The sequence below is a fragment of the Euphorbia lathyris genome, chromosome 6 (assembly GCF_963576675.1).
Source record: "Euphorbia lathyris chromosome 6, ddEupLath1.1, whole genome shotgun sequence".
Taxonomy (NCBI): domain Eukaryota; kingdom Viridiplantae; phylum Streptophyta; class Magnoliopsida; order Malpighiales; family Euphorbiaceae; genus Euphorbia; species Euphorbia lathyris.
The window spans coordinates 34,775,101-34,794,414 of NC_088915.1; the positions used below are offsets into that span (position 1 = coordinate 34,775,101).

Consider the following 19,314-nt stretch of genomic DNA (forward strand, 5'->3'; position numbering starts at 1 on the left):
TTCACCACTGCAGGAATACAACCAGCAAATTTAGCACAAAATTCCCTGCTTAATTGATCAAAACTGTTTATTGATCCTAGAGGTAGAGATTGAAACCACAAATAAGCTGGACCTCCCAGCGTGGTGACAAACATTTTGCAGAGCACGGGTTCGGTGGCTCGATTGAGCCTGGCCAAGATTCGATACTTTCGAACATGAGCTTCCGGATTATCTTTGCCTGTGTATATTGCAAGATTAGGAATCTTGAAAGCTCTGTCGGTTTCTTCTGCCTCGATCCAGGCTGCAAAAGGCGAATCCCTATTGGCGAATGGATTGTGCCTAGCATTTTCTTCGTTCATTTGGAGTACTAGGGCCCTCACTCTATCATCAAAATTCTTCGGATCCGCCCTGGGGCGACCCCTTCGTGGCAATCTACTTGGAGAAGAAGAAGAAGAAGAACTTGAATCAGATGATGGATCTGATGGCGAATGTCTTCATGCATTACCACGTCCGCTCCCTCCTCTTCCTCCACCATCTCCTCCACCACTTCCTCTACCTGGGGGAGTTGGACCATTTCCTCCTTGCTGGCCTCCAGACGAGGTGCGTCCAACAGTTCCTGAAGATGGATGTGGCGGTGGTCCACCTATATGAGATGTTTTTTCTGGCCTTTTACTTCTTCTACGACCAGTAGATGGAGGTGATCTGCCACGGCGTAGGGATCCTGCTTGCTTATTTTTATCCTTTTTATGCTTTTTACGAGTGGGCTCCTTAAATCCGCCAAGAGACGAATTTGTCTGCGGACGCCTAGGTACATTTGGTCCATCAAGATTAAACCTTGGAATCTCCGATCCGCCAAGAGGGACCGTATCATTCCTTCGACTTCCCTCGCCAGGAAATAACTCCCTGATAACCGGTCGTCCGCCACCCGATGTAGTAGTTATCATAGAATCAATGTTATGAGCTTGAAGGAATGAAGAGCTATGGGCACCTGGTCCCAGACCAAAGTTTAATGGAGGTAAAGATGAGACAGCTGACGTAGATACCGTATTCCAACGAGGAGGAAGAGTCATGAACGCCCGGAGGCGGTTCCCAATTTCAAGCCCATATCGTGCCTCGATATCCCAAGCACACATATCGATGAAAGAAGCAGTGGGCATGTTTCCATCGATATTTGTTACAGGAGCAGTTGTGTTAGTGCGATCAGCACTAGATGGTGTAATTATCGGTGATTCAATCCCAGAGGAGGGATTTTGTCCTCCATCGGTCATGATGTTTCAGTGTGAACGAAAAACCCTTTATTTGATCAAGGATTCCACGATCACCGCACCAATTGATAACAAGGGAGAAACTTCTGATCGGAGCTCGTCCCTGTGGGGGGCGTCGTTGGGTTCGACGGGGGAAACTCCGATGCCAAAGTCAGTAAAGAATATGAAGAATAAACTGTATTGACAAAGCTTAGAGAATATAGAAAAGTCTGAGTACCTTGATAGCCTAGAATGGTAGGCTATATATGGTTGAGAAGTTCGTAACCTCTTGGTAACTAGAAAGTCCCCATTAATGCTCATTTAATGGCGGTTACAAGTTACTCTTAACCTGGCGGGTAAGACAGTTAATGATCCATTTAATGATCCTTTATGGCCGAGCCGGCGGCCAGCCGTTACCAAGGTGAATGGAGAGATTCGCCTTAGAGATCCGCCAGCGGATCTCTTAGAGCTAGTCTAGGGAGATCCGCCAGCCGACTTCCTTTGCTACGTGGCATACTTAAAGGCAGATATCTCTTTTGGTCCTCATGATAATATCTCGATGTTATCAAGAGTAATTCTTATGATGTGGGTTGCTTGCTCAATATCAGCCATGTGGTTGTTCGAATGGAGATGTACATAGTTGGCAGCGACATCGTTTAACGATTGGCAGCGGCATCCTTGGAGATCAGTGGGGCATAAGATCCATGGCAGTGGATATCAACAGCGGTGAAAAGAATGGAGGTTGGTGAAGAACGGGGTTTGGGTAGAGGGATTCTTTCACACAGATGTTAATTGTTTTTCATTTGGGTGATTAGAAGGATTTTTTTAATTTACAGGTGTCAATCTATTTATGGATTTTTTTTAAATGAAAAAAAAACATGGAGGTTGTGGTGTTGACTGTTAATGTCATCTCATCAATCTGTTAGTTTAGGGTATTTTTATTGTTATTTAAAAAATATAAGGATATATTTATGTGTTTATTTGATATAGGGATATATCTGTCAAAACGGAAAAATATAAGAGCAAATATGTGTATTAACCCATATTAAAATGTTATATAACCTTAGTTTCTTTTTCATCATTGAGAGTTATGTTTTCCTCTCTACCGTTGAGAGTTTTTCGATCTCCTATTCTTTTGTGATTTCCAAGTTCTTGCTCGCTTACAATGGAAAATATGATCGCAAGCATGTCGCTCCGAGAGGATGAGGCGGAGGAGGTGATTTTGGATAATAGTCTTAGGGTTAGAGCAGTGGCTTTCACTGAGCACTGTCTGGTGTGCTCTTTCCTAACTGATCGGTCAATATGCTTTGCATCCATGCAACATCGTTTGGCTAATATTTGGCAGCCCAAAAAAGGATGCATCAATTGCTGAATCAAAACTATTTATTTCAATTCTTTCATGCAGTAGGTTTCAAACGTGTTTTGGAGGTGGATCTTGGGCTTTTTATAGCCACCTTTTGCTTCTGCAGCAACTGAGCACTAGACAAGATACGTTGTTAGTGGATTTGGTTACGGTTCGTATCTAGATCCAAATACATAATCTCCTGTTAGGTTCCATGTCGCGGGAAGTTGGTAAATAGTTAGAGAGTTTTGTTGGTTCATTTTTTGCAATATGATCTTAATAATGATGTGGGGGCTGGAAGAACTATATATAGGTACGAGTGATGGTTGAACTGTGTATCTCATTGAAGAGGTAGAAGAATATCAAAATAGCATTGGGAGCATCCCATCTGGTTCAGTTCAAGTATGAGTGACTCACCTACTTTTGCTACATTTGCGGACTGTTAGGGCATACTGTTCTAAGAATGATCTCACTTGAAACCTTTTGAGGGAACTTCATTCTCAGTCTTCGCTCCCTTATTCCATGATTGGGGATATAAATTGTATCCTTAAGCTTGAAGAGAAAAGGGTAGTGATGAGTACCCTAATGCCCTCATTGATAAATTCCACATCGTGTTATCATATTATGACCTCTTTGATTTGCATTTAGAAAGGTATGGAGTTACTTGGGAGTGGAGTATGGGCTTATCGAATTTTGTTGAAGAACGTTTAAACTATTGCCTTGTGTCACAAGCTTGGTTGTCTTTCTTCACTTCCGCTTTGTTGCGTTGTATCACTTTTTCATCATGAGACCGCTTTCCTATTATCTTGCAAACTTGCCTTGCGAAGCAAGATTCTCAATGTCCTTATTTTTTTAGGTATGAAAATTGATGGGCTTTGGAGAAAGAGTTTGTTGACCGTGTTATTCAAACTTGGGATCCTTCAAAGCACACATTCTTGGATCATATTGATGGGTGTAAATCTGTTATCCGAGATTAGGGAATTGCTTTTAGAAGTCAATTTATTAATTAGTTGAAGAACATAAAGAATAATCTTGTGCATGCCTTTTCTTCCCCAAATAAGAATGCTTTAGAGATTATCCAATATCGACAAGAGTTAAATAAGTTTCTATAGCAAGAAAACATTTATTGGAACAAAGCGCCAAAAAGCTATGGCTAAAAGATGGTGACTGAAATATAATTCTTCCATGCTTTTGCTTCGCATCGCAAAAGTCTGAATCATATTACCCGTTTACAGCTCGAGTATCAAGAGATTTATCAGATCTTTCTACACTAATTTATTTTCCATTTTTTTATTTGACTCTAAGCTTTTGATTGATTATGGGGGCACCCGAGTAACAGATATGGAAAATGCTTCTTTGACCCATCCTTTTTAGCCAGATGATTTTTAAACATTCACCTTTCAGATGCACCCTGATTAATCAATGGGCCCAAATGGGTTGAGTCCTGGCTTTTTCCATAAGTAAGCGATAAAGTTTTTCAAGAAGGATGCTCTTAGTTGGAGTCGGGTTACTTCCTACCCACTCTAACCATTACAAACATTATTTTGATCTACAAGATTGATTCATTGGTCCATATATGGGATTTTCATCCCATTGCGCTTTTGTAATATGTTGTATAAAATCATTTCGAATGTCTTTGCAAACAGATTGAATGAGATCCTCGCTTGCATTATAGGTGAAGAGCAATCAACTTTTGTACATGGCAGGCTCATTAACGATAATGTTATCTCAGCCCTTGATATTATTCATTCAATGAAGTGCTTATAAAAGGGCAAGGATGGCGCAATTGCAGTTAAGATTGACATTTGGAAGGCCTATGATAATGTTTGTAACATTCCTATAACCCTAAACTCATGATATATTACACATTAATATATACCATTGATTAATATAAGTATATTTTAGATTTAATTCATTTTCATAACAAGTTTCGTAGGGTGATTAACGGTGTGTTACGTTTTACTGAAGTGCGGGGTGATTAATGAGTTATTAAGTCTTAGTGATTATTGAGGTGTGGGATAATAGATACATTTTCATGATTAATATAAGTACATTTTAGAATCTTTTTATTCTCATAACAAATTTCATATATAAGACGACTAAGGCGTGATTAATAGGTGATTAGTGAGGTGTTAAGATTTAATGATTGGTTAGTGAGAGTTGATTGAGTTATGAAATAAATGAATGAAAGGAATATAAACTTAAGTGGTTAAATTAGAGTTAAAAAGTAAACTTAAGGGCTGAAAATTATGTGTGGGAAGCAAGAACCCATTAACCATGAGCTGTCATGGCAAGATGAGACAAAAACCACCTCTTCACAGAAAAAAATGATTATGTCTCTTTTCTTCATTTCCAACCCACTTCCTTCAAGGATTGAGACTCTAACTTGTCATTTTATACCCACGTATGTTAGTTTAATTAGGAACAAGAAAGAAGGAATTTGGATTAGTATGAAGAGGGTTAATGCAAAAGTGTAGAACTAGGTCATATGAGGGCCTAACACAAAAAAAATGGATTAGATGAAAAATGTGGAGTTAGAGCCTTTTAAGTCTTAGTATGCATGAGCTTACATTTTAATTGAGTTTCCATTGAATTTAATTGTATAAATATTTCTTATACCAATGACCTCAATCTGCAAGTGAAAGTGCACTCGGTTGTGTGGAATAGATCAAGTCAATTACAATGGTAAGCATATTACTTATATATGTGTATAAATGTATTGTGGTTTGTGACTTATTGAGTATGGGATGTGATTAACTCTAATGTGAATAATGTGACAAATTTTGAGAAAACTTGTGATATGTTGTGGTAAATATGAAACATATGAGATGGAGTAAGTTGCAAATGTTATGAATTGAAATGTGGTATGTTGAGCCTTGTGCATATGCTTGAACTGAATAATGGTTGGATGAGAAAAGAATGTGACCTTGCTTATATGGATATGTGGAATGGTCCTAGTTGAGAGTGTTATGAGAATTAAGGAGCCATAAGCACATATGTTTAGTTATATCTATAGCGGGCTACGTGAGTTGAGTTCAACTCCTCTGCAGCACAGATGATTGTATTCCAAATTAGTGAGTCGGGATATAGATTGGGCCCAATAACCATTTTACATATGTCATCTAAGTTTAGCAGGGTCGTTACTTAATAAAATAATTTAAGAATATGCATCATGTTATAACAGTAGTTATGAAATGTGATTTGTGTTGTGTGTGTGTGTATTTTAAGAACTACGTGGTTTTGATTCCCAAATTAACATAATGGGATATGTAGGAAGCTTGATAATAAGTTGTTATCAAGTCAACCAAGTAAAATATGCAAACAAGTTTGATAAACACGAAAGAATGAATTTAAAATAAAAGCATGATATAAAATAATTAAATATTAAAATTGAATAATATTAAGTTATTGGGGTACATTGGAATAAATAATGTTAAATACAGAGAATATTACTATTTTTCATAATTACCGCAATATATTTTGTTAATAATACCTTAAAATATAGGATGTTACAGTGTTAGATGGTTGGTTTTTTTAGAGGAAATGCTGAGGGGGGTGAGTTTTGGTGAGAGGTGGATACAGTGGATGATGATGTGTGTTACTTTTGTGTCCTATATAATTCTTGTGAATGGGAACAAAGTGGGTCCTATTTCTCCTAGTCGTGCCATCTGTCAGGGTGATCCAGTATCTTCATATCTTTATATTATCTATGTCGAGGACCTTTCTTGGTTGTTACTTCGAGCTCAAGCTACTAATATTCTTTCGGGTTTTAAGGTCTCTAGATATGTCCTAACGCTTTCTCATTTACTATTTGCTGATGACAATTTGTTGTTCTATGGGGCTAATGCTAGTGAATCTACCATCTTAAAGGCTATTATGAATCAGTATGAGAGGGATTCAAGCCAAGCTATCAATTACCAAAAAGTCGAGTACCTTTTTCAACCAGAAGGTGTATGAGTGTGTGACAAGCTCTATTAGGAGTATTTTAGAGATACATCAGCCTCTAGATATGATTCATTATTTGGGGCTCCCAGTCCTGGTGGGCTATAATACTAAGGTTATTTTTTAGTTATCTTAAGAACCGTATGTGGCATCGGTTGTCCAGTTGTTATGGTAAAATCATGTCCTAGGCAGGTAAGAAAGTTGTTCTCAAGTCTATGGCTTAAGCGATTCCTATGTTCTTCATAAGTTATTTCCTGATTCCAGTTTTCACTCTGAGATGAACTACAAAGTATGATGAACTCTTTTTACTAGGGTTCAAACCCCTCGGGTAAGAAACAGATTCATTGGGCCTCATGGGAGAAATTATGTTATATGAAAGAGCATAGAGGCTTGGGATTAGGCATCTCCATTCCTTTAATTCCACTATGCTAGCTAAGCAGGTGTGGAACCTTATTTCTTGACCAGGTGCATTATTTTGCTGGATTCTCAAAGCTAAGTATTTCTCGAGTGTGGGTTTTCTATATTCTTGATTAGGTTCTAATTCGAGTATGATATGACAAAGTATCTAGAGTTCGAAGGACCTTTTTCTACACGGTTTATGGTGGCGAGTGGGGAACGAGAATATATTCAGTTAATGACAGGAAAGTTTGGCATTTTGAGAAACGATGAATATATTCAGTTCGTTCTAGATATAGAGTACCTTGGGGTTTTTTCACAAAAGCGAACGACGCTCATTGCTTACCTTGGATGAAAATGTGGTCCTTCTCTTTATCACTAAGAGCAAAATTATTTGTTTGGACTGTGTGTAAGAGTTATATTTCAATCAAAGATATTCTCTCTAATAAAGTCATTGTTAATGACAACACTTGTGAGCTTTGTAAATGGGTTGGAGAACATGTTGTCCACTTATTTATGGATTGTATTTATGCCTCTAATCTTTGGCAGCCTTTGGGGATTGACCGCCAGGTTCCGGGTACAAATTTTTCATCGATTGATTTGAAGTTTTTCTAGCTTTTTGAAGCTTACAAGATTCTTAGTTGCTTTGTATAGGATTATGGGAAGTGTGATGTTAGAGTCATGTCTCTAGGACAAGTATTGTGTTCCGCCAAGTAGTGATATGGCGTTATGCAAAGAGTTTTTGAAAAATGTCAACAATGCAACAGCCCTCTCCATTCAACCACAGCTCCGGCATGCCATAGCAGAGGTGGCAAGCTCTGGCAATGCAGACTTTTAAACTCAATATTGATGCCGCCTGTCATTTTCATAGTACTATAGTGGGGTTGGGAGGAGTTCTTCACGGCCATGGAAGCAACTTCATTAATGCTTTTGTTGTATTTAAGAAGAGGATCTTTTCTCTAAAAAATGGTTGAAGCTCTCGGTCTGCAGTTGGAGTGGTGATGGATGCTAGTGTGGTGGTAGAGGTTATGCGTACTCATGATACATATCACTTTGAACTTAGAGTAGTCATTGGTTCTTGCATTAATGTTTCTGTTTCATTTGTTAAAAAGTCAACCAACAAAGTAACACATTCTCTTACTAATGTATGTAGCTTCGCCTATGGTTTGGCATTTTGAGTGCTCATTCTTAAGTGCTCTAATGCACTCTCATGTATCCTATTTGCAATAGTGAAATTATTCTGTTTCAAAACAAAAAATATATATATTTTAATAAGTCAAAATATTTAACTTAAAATTTTAAGTTGAAAATTATCAACTAATATTTTTTTATTCAATTATTTTTAATATTTATAAAACAGTTATATCAATTAATACTTTCAATATTTATAACATCTATAATATTGAATATTTAAAAATCAATCCTTAGTTTTCAATGTTTAATTTTTAATTTTATCAAACATTAACTAACATTTATCTCATAAATAATTTTATCATATATTTTTTTCTTCATTCGTAAAATTTATAAGTTGTAAAAAATTACTTTTACAATTAATAGTCTTACTCCTATTTTAATAATTTTTGAAATATTTTTCATTCATTTTTTAGTCAATAAATTTTATGTTACTAAATTAAAGTTCTATAATTATATAAAAATTAATTAATCAATTACTTAATATTGGAGAGGTTGTGATTATGTAGGAAAAAAGAGAAAAAAAAATATAAAATAGGAAAAATAGATATTTTATTATTAAAACATAAAGTGAAGGATAATTTTGGTATTTTAAAATTTATTTAGTATAGTTTGATCATTGACTTAAGCATAAGTATTAAGGAGTTAACAAAAACAAAAACTGGAGGACTATATAATTATTTCAAAAAACAGAAAGACTAATGGCCCGTTTGTTTTACCTACTGTTTGCTGTTGCTGTTTACTATTACGGTTTGCTGTTTGCTGTTTCTGTTACGGTTTGCTGTTTGATGTTTGCTGTTTCTGTTACGGTTTGCCGTTTGCTGTTGGAAAAAGCTGCTTTTTCTAAAAAGCAGAGATTCTCTGCTTTTGTAAAAGGCTTCTTTTCGGGTGTAAAAGGCAAACAAAAGATCACTAACTAAACACCTAATGCTGCTTTTCAGATGTAAAAGGCAAACAGAAGGTCACTAACCAAACACCTAAAACTCTCCCTTTTGAAGTGAAAGGGCAAAAGGAGTCTGAAAAGGAGCAACCAAACACCCCCTAAGTAGTGTATTAAGTAAAAACACATAGACTTTATAATTATTTACCCTTTTTAAAATTGGTTACTTTATTTTTCCTATTTATAATAATTTCAACATTTATAATATTTTCAAACATTTATCTTTTTAACATTTGTTATAAATTATAACACTTCAAATTTAGATGTTCAAGAGAGTTAAACATTATGCAACAAAACTTTTCATTTCTTTCTCTTCAAATTTTAATAACCCTTCATACACCTCATCTAAACAAAGAGTTAAAACTAGATAAATTAATTAAGTTGAAATTGAAATAGAAGGAAAGCAAGTAGAATATCAAAACATGGTATTTGCCTTTGAGATATATGTTTCTCAGTCAATGCAGTAATGTAATAATATTCAACTGTGACTAATATTAGATTTAGACCTATTAGAATTACATCTTAATATTTTTAATAATATTTACTATAGGATTCTAATAAGTTCAGGTGATTGATCAAATCTATTTGGTCAATCAACCGTCCAAGTAAACATTACTACATCCAGGGTTCGGATTGATCATGGATCCTGTAAATTCTTAAATCAGATTGAATATCCAAATAAAAAGCTTCAGAATTAGATTGAATTGTTGACTGTTTTCTAAAACCGAACATAATTATACGGTTGATTTATATTAGGTAAAATTCTAGAAATTTTAAATTTCCATAATTACTGAGCAAATATATTGGAAATTTCAGATCACATTGGATATTCGAATTAAAAATTTAAAATCAGATTCAACCGGTTGAATGTTAAAACTGAAGCGAATTACACCATTGTAATTAAATAGAATATGTAGATATTGAAGTGAGTAGGGCAATGAATCCTAGCAAAGGAAGAAATGGGTGGGATTAAAAAGGAGATAGATGGGCCATATTGAGGATGTTCTACTTTGGCTCTACGAGGCACAGAGAGGATGCTATTATCCATTACATTACAGGACACACCTCTACTCTTCACTCAATCACAAAAGTCCACTTAGGATGACTATGTGGACCCCCCACTTTGCACTTATCCATTTACTATGTTTTGTGGAGAAAATGAAATTCATCCTGCCCATTTCTTCATTTTTTAGAAAAAAATAAAAAAAAGGTTGAATCTTTGTTTGTTTTTCTGGTGGTTGATGGCATAGTGCCGTGTAGTATAGGAAATTGCTATAAATATGTAAATAGACTTGTCTTCTTCTCTCCCCTTCTCTTGTTATCAACTGTCAATTATTCTCGGAACCTGTTAGTTATATCCTGCCAGGCACCCTCCTTTCTGGTTTTCGTAACTAAACTAAATAATAATGGAGTGTAAGAAGGAACCCTCTTCTTCTTCTTCTTCTTCTTCTTCTTTTACAGCTGATCTGTTTGGCACCAAGGAATCCCCACCTCCATCTTCTTCAACTGGGATTTTCGCTTCTATCTTTCCACCTCCTTCCAAGGTAATTAATTCTTTTAATTCCCTTCTCTCTCTCTCTCTCTCTAATTGCTTTTGTGTTTCTGAATGTAATTATTGAATTGTGTTTGTGGTTGTTAAGGTTTTAGGGAGGAAATCATCAACCTCTCAATCATGGCAAAAGCAACCCTCTGCAAATCAAGGGTGGAATACTAAACAAGGACTTCCAGGTCTCTCATCTTAACAACAACTTCATTCATCTGATATCATTTTCGTAAAATTGATTTGGGAATTTTTGACCTAATTTCTGTTTAATCATACCACTGCTTCCCTTTCCTATAAAGCTTTAGCTGCTGGGCCTGCAATTCCAAACAAGGATAGGAAATCGATTTTTGTTGAAGAAAGAGTGGAGCCATGTCATTTAAGTTCATCACTTTACTATGGTGGCCAAGACAACTATTCTCAGCCCCCAAACACCCAACCTTCAGGATCAGGACCAGGATCAGGATCATCATATCCAATAGTAAGTCTCAAACAATACACGATCAATTCAAATGCTACACCTGCAATATTTTATCAGCATACTAAACGTTTGAGAAAATGCCTCTATTAAATGAAAAATTCCACTACTGATTTAGTTCAAGAAAGATGGGGGAGAAGATGATCCCAATGGAAGTAATTCAAACACCGCATCTAGAGGAAACTGGTGGCAAGGTATCATATACTCAAAATGAATTTGTTGTTCTAGCTAAGATAATAATGATGATAACCAATTTTTGGATGTGATTTCTCTGCAGGTTCGCTTTATTATTAGGACCTTGTCTTCTCTTGGCATATGAATTCACTATTTTTTAAGGTATGCAATAATTCTACATTTATCTATATTTTTTTATCTGATTACTCTCCAATTCAGTTGATTAGCAGTAATATATCATGTGTTTAGTTTCTCTCCCAAGCACCTAATATCCCATCAAACACACATAAAAGAGAGAGAGAAAGGGGCTATTAACTGAAGAAGAAATGCATCTCATATCTACATGAAAGACACCAAAAATCACTCATACTTGTCTTCGAAAGATGAATGAAAGGAGATCAATTTCATTTTATCATACAAAATGTTGCCCGCCTGAAAAAAAAAAAAATACCCGGAGTTAGTTCGATTCTATATTTTTCCAAGTATATACCAATGAATCAAAATCTGTGGTATAGTAGCCAGAAAATTGTTGGAACGTCTTGCTTAGACAAGAGTAAAATTGATCTAGCGTTTTGTGTGTTAAGGATAAATTGATCTTCTTTGATACGTATATCGTCTGAAATGAAATTTATGAATAATAAGTTGTGTTTTGAAGTTTTTGGTTAACATGTTTCTTTGTTTTTGACATTGCAGGAATTCATGAAGCCTAGTTGATGGTGACAAAAGACATGAAAAATAAATAAAGTAGCTGATATAGGATTTGTATTATCAGCAATTTGTAATGATTTGTCCCAGTTAAAATCTCATGAATTTTTATATGAGCGTAGCCTCAATGAGAGACATGTTGTAAATCTTTCAAATTTTCAAGGCTGGTGCAGTACTTACAGGTTGATTTTTAGCCACTTTTGTTGTCTTTCAGGCTCAATCACTTCATTTTGTTATATAAAAGAATGTATGAACAAGAAAACCAAGACAAAAGAGAAACTGTAACCTATTTTATTTAGTTAATGGGTGTGTAATGACAATAATCTTCCCCTCTCTTAACATCATTTGATATACAAAGGAAAAGCCTTTCATAAGCAGCTACCATTTTGGTGGAAGTAAACAACTGCAACCCTCTCTGCCTAGCAATTTGCCCTTTCTTTTCTAGACCTCCTCTGCCGTCTCTCGAAACTCTATAGAGAGCATTCTTCAGAGACTCGACAGTTGGAGAAAATGTATAACCTATCTCTTCGCCTACAATCACAGACCCGGTGATGCTAGCTACCCTTGTAGCCATCACAGACTTACCAGAAACCATTGCTTCTAGCAAAGTATGATCCAACCCTTGAGCCCGAAGCGTCGGGTTCAAAAATATGTCTATTGCATTGTAGAATTTCGCTAGCTGAACTTGTTCTAGAGGTCCCAAAACAAGTATATTAGAACTGAGATTTTTGTATCTAGATCCCCAAGGACCATCACCAGCAACTAGGATTACAGTGTTGTCGCGGAATGTAGCGTTTTCTGTGAATATTTGCTTTAGGGCTTCGAATATTAACGGGTGTCCTTTATCCTTCACTAGCCTCCCTGCCATGCCTACAACTAATGTTGTCTCGGTGATACCGAGCTTCTGCTTGAATTCCTTACCACTAATTGGATCTAGTTTGAAAATTTCCTCATCTACACCATTGAGAATGATGTGAACTCGTTCTTCCGGAATCATATAAATCCTTTTGAGGATATCTCCAGCGTGATCACTAGTAGCAACATGGTGAGCATAACTAGGGAAAAATTTCACCTCTTCGATAACCTTGTTAACTCTTTCAGTCAATGCATATGCTTGTGGTTCTTCAGGATTCCGTAGAAGTTCTTGAATGATGTCAGTATGAACGGTTTCGTATGCAATGCCGTGCCAAGATACAGCTAGGTTGGTCACATTTCGTGACCGACCATGCCAAAGCCCTACGCTTTCCGTGTGGACCACATCGAAAGGTTTACCAGTTGAATTTTGAGATTGAAATAGCTTCCAAGCTAAAGCCTGGTCCAGCAACCCTGCAGCTGTTGGTTTTGAGAGATGAAAGTAGAGGTTATTAAAAGGGTATTTCGGGAAGGAGGAGTTCCGGGGAGAAGTGGTGAAAACGTGAAGCTCGTGCCCTCTTCTGGCGAGTGCGAGATGGAGGGTTAAGGCGTGTCGTTCAAGGCCTCCGGCATGGGATCTATGAGGCCATTTCTTGACAAAGAGAGCAATTTTAAGGGTTTTTGAATGGGGGTCTTTGGAAAAGGAAAGATGATTCCACGCAGAAGGGAAATAAAGGAGACTAATTGACTGGTTTTGGTTGTGCATTATCATTTGAGTTTTGAGATAGCATGGAGCAGAGGATTGAAACAGAAAGAGAAACGAAATGAATGAAAATGCAGATAATAGTGCAATGATGAAGCATAAACCACGAAAACTCAACATGCCAACCTGGTCTTTAGCCATTAAAATACCAACTATGAGATCTAAAAAACTTCCCAACAGAAAAATAGATTAACAGGAAGAACACGAATTCAAACAAAACTAGACTGAATGAGATGCATTCTTGAATTAGAAGGAAGCTGCACATGGTCTTCAATTAAATGTGCAGCAGGTAAAGCAAATACCAAAAAAACTCTTCAGATCAGCTAATTTAATATGAAAAACTAGTAAAAAAGAACTGAAAATGTGGTTAAGCAATCTCATTATCCATTGACTTGAAGGGATTAAAATATGCTGCTTTGATACCTGTACCTCTAACTAGATATGTTAATAAACAACCAAAACAGATTATCACAAAGTTTAAAATAAGAATGATAAGGGGGACATAGGATGCTTTTTTGCCATAAAACAATGGCTTATTTCAACTCCCTAGATACTGTAAAGACTACAAAATTGACCAAATGAACCATTCCCAAAATGAACTGAAAAGTAATACTTATTAAATTGACTTGCAAGTTGTAGTGATTTGTTATGCAGATTCTCCACTTATGATATGTTTAATACAATTTAAAAAGAAAAAGAAGATTCCTAGCAACAAAATGCAAAACAAGTCTAGCGAACAAAGGAATAAAGCATGAGAAAAACATAGATAATCAAGGCAGAAGGAACCAATATGACCAAAGGAACAATAGCAGCAAGAGTATAGAAACTCCCACAAGCCAAAATGCCTAACTTGATCTGCACCAAATCCACAAGAGCCATCATCAAAAAGCCACATCCAAAAACTGAGCCAAACCCAGAAATCAAAGTTCCGAGCTTTAAAGCCATCAAATTAACATGAACAAGAGCAACAGTTCCTACCTCCTCAACAGTAACAACATTATTGTCATCTTTATCAGCAATTTTAATGGCCTGTTTGAGAGCTAGTGCGATAAGGCTAGAAAAGAGGAAGCAGCTGAAAGAATAAACATGGAAAGAAATAAGTTCCTCGCCGATTGAAGAGCTGGCGATGCAGGAAGGATCCGTGACGAGGCTGGTAGAGGGGGAAACAACAGGGTACCAAGCGAGACCTAGAAAGAGTGCTAAAGTAAATAAAGAATTGACATTTACGATACCATCTAAGGCCATAATGTGTATTTGGGTAGTGAGTTGATGAGCACGAGATAGCTGCGGAAACATTGTGTTGTGATGGTGGAGGAAATCCAAAAAACAGAAAAAGGAAGCATAGTTAATGAATGGGTAGGAAAGTGGACAAGTTTGGGATCGGATTATGGCGTGACTTCCCCGTCAAGGGACTTGTTTCAACGCCAGACTTTGTGTAAAGAAATCACCAACAAATAGTGCTGCACAAAACTCATTCCAATTTTTCAAAAACGATTACCCAAAAACTGAATAATAATAAAGTTAATGGAAATTAGACGAGGTTGGAGCACCCGTTATATTCGTTGTTCTTCCTTTAATATATTGAGTACTTATCAATCACTTAGATGCAGAGTAGTTTAGTAAGTTTTTTACTATTTTTATAATATATTTTTAATTTTTAAAATAATATGATAGTGTTTAAAGCTGGATGAATAAAATTCATCTCTATTTATCTTAATGGGACGAAGATAGAGAATCCTTATTACAAATGAGGATGGAAATGGAATAGCTCGTCTTATTCTCATCCTCAACCTTGTCACAATTGAGCGAGTAAAAATAAAAAGTATATTATTTGAAGATATAAGTAGTACTAAGGCATTGTTTGATAAAGCACTTAATTGCTTAAATTAAAATGTTAAGCACTTATTTAATTTAAGTGCGTTTGATAACGGTTGTTTTTTCACCACTTAAATTAGTTAATTAAGTTAAAAATCACTTATTTTGATAAGTCAAAATATTTAACTTATCATTTTAAGTTAAACATTATCAACTCATACTTTTTTAAAAATTAAATCATTCAATATTTTCAACACTTATAATATTCAGCACTTAAAATTCAGTACTTATTTTTTCAGCACTTAATTTTTAGTTTTATCAAACAGCACCTAACTTACCTCGAATCACTTCTCGTTAGGTTTTCTTTGTTCCTCTGGGCTTATTTACTAAAGTAAAAAAATAAATTATGAATAAACAACATAACTTTTTATATAACATATTTTCTAACATTTATTAATTAATTTCAAATTAAATATATTAATTATACTTTCAAATTTAAATATCAATATATTTATACAAATCCAAACTATAAAGTTTGAATAAACAACATAACTTTAAATATATATATATATATATAATTTCCTCAAGCTTTATATAAAATGATTGAAATTTTTTGAATATTTATAAAAAAAATTATATATTTCATGTTTATTGTGAATTTATGTTACAACTGTTGTCTAATTGTTATAATTAGCAAATTGAATATACTAAGTATTAATTTAGAAAAACAATAAAATGAGTGGGTGTCTCTATAGGGATACCTATTAAAGTCGGATGAATAAAATTCATCTCTATTTATCTTAATGAGACGAAGCAGGGACGGAACTAAGGGGGGTTAGGGGGATAGAGCCCCGATAGGCGGCCGGAGAATTGAGAATTTTTTTTTTAATAATGGTGTCTGGTAATATTTTGGAGAAAATTATATTGATTCTATGTAGTATTATTTCAATGTTTAAAGGTAGATAAGATGGTTAAAGATATTTACTTCTATTTAAGAGGTCCTATGTTCGACTTCCTTCAATTTTATTTTCTTTTAAAAAGTTTTTATTTATTTTTATTTTATTTTTCAATAATTATAAAAACATGTTACAATTATTAATTAATTTTAATGGACTCTTTATTTTGATAACACCTTTGAATTCATTTTTAATATGTCTTTACCATTAAAAAAAATTAGACATATTTAATATTCATTTTTATTATGTCTTTACCATAAAAAAAAATAAACATGTTTAATTTTCTATTAGTTCAATGCTAGTTTCTAAAAAAATGATAACATTTTTACAGTTTTAATGCGTTGGAGGCTAAAAAAATTTTACCCAGCCCTAACAGTATGGACTTTGAAAATTTACCGTCAACCGTACAGTTAATTTCGAATTTCTTTTTTTACGTTTTGAATTTTTTTTTTTACTGATATGTTTGAGCCCCGGATCATCCAATGTGCTAGTTCCGCCACTAGGACAAAGATAGAGAATCTTCGAATAAATTGCCTATGTGGTGTACGACCTTTCTCTCTCTAAGTCATCTCTATCTTATCTTCTTTCATCCCTGTCTTGTTCGTTTAAATGCTTGAAAATTAGAATGGAAAACACCATTGATGAAGAATTCGAAGATGCTTCCTTCTGCGATCTTCCTCTTTTTGACCAACAAACCGAATTAGATTTCAGCAGTGATGATTATCTCACTCCTCTTCAACCCAAGATTTCTTTAATTTCTTCTTCTTCTTCCCTGTCACACCCAAACTCTTTTGCTGATAGTATCATTTTCTGCGGCAAACTTGTTTCCTGCAAATCAAAAATTACAGTTGATCACGTTCCAACAAAAATCAGATGAAATAAAAAACAGCAATTTATTCCACCTCTTCTTTGCCGCACCTGGACAAGAATGGAAGCAAAAATAACTTCCCTCTCATTGCTTTGATTTTTCTGACAACACTTTCAAAACTATATATTTCCCATCTTCTGATCTTTCTTAATTTTAATCCCAATTTTACACAATAATTAGTCCTTAATAATATAGTAAATAATAATAGTGCATTCATATAAATTTAATTTTGATTCACCAATTAATTATGTATTTCCTGCAATTAATTATGGTTAATTGCATCAATTTCTAAATGAGAAAATTGTATAAGTAATATAATTAATACCTTATGCGGACTTAGAGAAAGAATGGGTAGAGAGAGTGAAAGTTTTATAGAGAGAGGACTTAGAGAGAGAAAAGGTAGAGAGAATGAAAGCTTTAGAGAGAGAGTGGACTTAGAGAGAGAAAAGGTAGGGAGAGTGAAAGCTTTAGAAAGAGAAATGGTAGAGAGAGGAGTTGCCAAAAAAATTGGAGGAAGAAGATAAGAGTTTTTCTAGTAATTGTATAAGGGACAGAGGGTATAAAAGTAATTTAATGTTAGGTAAGTCAAAATTTCACTTTTAGAAATGTTAAATTACTGATGTGGCGCGTTGACTTCGCGTTGACCGGTCACAATTACTGGTTGTACACTTTAGTGAGAGGTCACCAAAATGTTGTACAGTTTTATGTGTAAAATTGAAGGTTGTACACCAAAGTGTGAAATAGAGTAAAAGTTGTACACCACATATGTAATTTACCCGAGAATCCTCATTACAAATGAGGATGGAAATGGAATAGCTCGCTTTATTCTCATCCTCAACCTTGTTGAGCGAGTAAAAATAAAAAATATATTATTTGAAGATATAGATAGTACTAACTTACCTCGAATCACTTCTCGTTAGATTTTGTTTGTTTCTCTGGGCTTATTTACTAAAGTAAAAAACAGTATAGTAAATTATCATATTGAGTTCTTGTTTTTTTTTTCTAGAATTATTCGCTTATCATTAATGTTTGATTCTAGTTAAATAACACGTGTTCTTTTCAGTAAAACATAAACAAAATAAAACAAGCAAGTATGAAGAAAAAGAATTAACATATTGATAGAGTTAAAAAAAATTGGAACGGAAGACAAATAATAAAAACGTGAACGGCAGGATTCGAACCTGCGCGGGCAGAGCCCACATGATTTCTAGTCATGCCCGATAACCACTCCGGCACGTCCACTTCGATGTGCATGTTTTCTTTCAAATCTACTTATTGAGATAGTTATAGCAGCTATGACCATAACCTTTACTAGAGCATTGGTTATTTGACTTGAAATCAAGGGATTTAAGATCAAAAACATATTTAGGCTTGTTTAATTAAACTCGCATGTTTTTAAGATTGCAATATTATTCTTATCATTTTTTTCTAATTCAATTTTAATTTTCTTTTCTAATTAAAAATCGATAGAAATTATCCATATAATAACAATTAGTAGTGTTCACATTAGACCTGACAATTATCATGTTTATGTCGTGTCATTTTTAGGTTCGGATTAAAAAGAGTAAATCCAAACTCAACCCAAAAACTTTTACGTCACAGTCGTGTTAACCTGTTTGGGTTATTGTCGATTCTATATCGTGTTTTAGAGTTACATATAATTTTGTTATACATATATATTAATGATAACTTTTAAACATATAAGAAGATATGATATTATTTTTAAATAATTATGTCATTTTTAGATTAGCATGTTAACACTAACCATCGAAAAATTCGCCAATATCATGCTAGGACGTCATTTAATGTTTATATAACAATTTAGGAGGTTTAAATCACATTTGCAAGTAATAATTATAATTTTATTATCTTTATTAATAAAATAATAATAATAATAATTTTAAATATTTATATCATTTCGTGTCGTTTTCGGGTTAGCATATCAACCCTAACTAAAAAATTTACGTGTCAGTTTCGTGTCAATCTAAAAATGAGAACTTACCTTCTAAGCCAAACTCAAACACTAAAATTACGTGTCAATTTCATACCATATAATTAAGTGGTGTATACTTTTGATACCTCTTGTCCACATGAACCTTAATAACCAAATGAATTTGATTATACACTAT

General features: G+C 34.6%; 3 protein-coding genes and 1 non-coding gene across 5 annotated transcripts; 1 reads left to right on the plus strand and 3 right to left on the minus strand.

Moving 5' to 3' along the window:
• Positions 1-10,216: 10,216 nt before the first annotated feature.
• Positions 10,217-12,128, plus strand: LOC136232838 (uncharacterized). Of its 2 annotated transcripts, none has more exons than XM_066022277.1 (6): positions 10,217-10,578; positions 10,675-10,762; positions 10,883-11,055; positions 11,171-11,246; positions 11,330-11,388; positions 11,920-12,128. In XM_066022277.1, the coding sequence occupies exons 1-5, from the start codon at positions 10,441-10,443 to the stop codon at positions 11,344-11,346; spliced, it is 492 nt and encodes a 163-aa protein (XP_065878349.1). In that variant the 5' UTR covers positions 10,217-10,440; the 3' UTR covers positions 11,347-11,388; positions 11,920-12,128. The 2 variants fall into 2 exon arrangements, with proteins under 2 accessions (XP_065878349.1, XP_065878347.1); XM_066022275.1 differs by having other exon boundaries at positions 10,221-10,578; positions 10,877-11,055.
• A 1-nt stretch (position 12,129) lies between these two features.
• LOC136232836 (uncharacterized) lies at positions 12,130-14,049 on the minus strand. Its single transcript, XM_066022273.1, has one exon. The coding sequence runs from the start codon at positions 13,685-13,687 to the stop codon at positions 12,227-12,229; it is 1,461 nt and encodes a 486-aa protein (XP_065878345.1). The 5' UTR covers positions 13,688-14,049; the 3' UTR covers positions 12,130-12,226.
• A 136-nt stretch (positions 14,050-14,185) lies between these two features.
• LOC136232837 (uncharacterized) lies at positions 14,186-15,041 on the minus strand. Its single transcript, XM_066022274.1, has one exon. It carries the CDS (start codon positions 14,840-14,842, stop codon positions 14,276-14,278), a length of 567 nt encoding a protein of 188 aa, XP_065878346.1. The 5' UTR covers positions 14,843-15,041; the 3' UTR covers positions 14,186-14,275.
• A 3,304-nt stretch (positions 15,042-18,345) lies between these two features.
• TRNAS-AGA (transfer RNA serine (anticodon AGA)) lies at positions 18,346-18,427 on the minus strand. The gene has a single exon. It is a non-coding gene; the product is annotated as a tRNA-Ser (tRNA).
• Between the last annotated feature and the right edge of the window lie 887 nt (positions 18,428-19,314).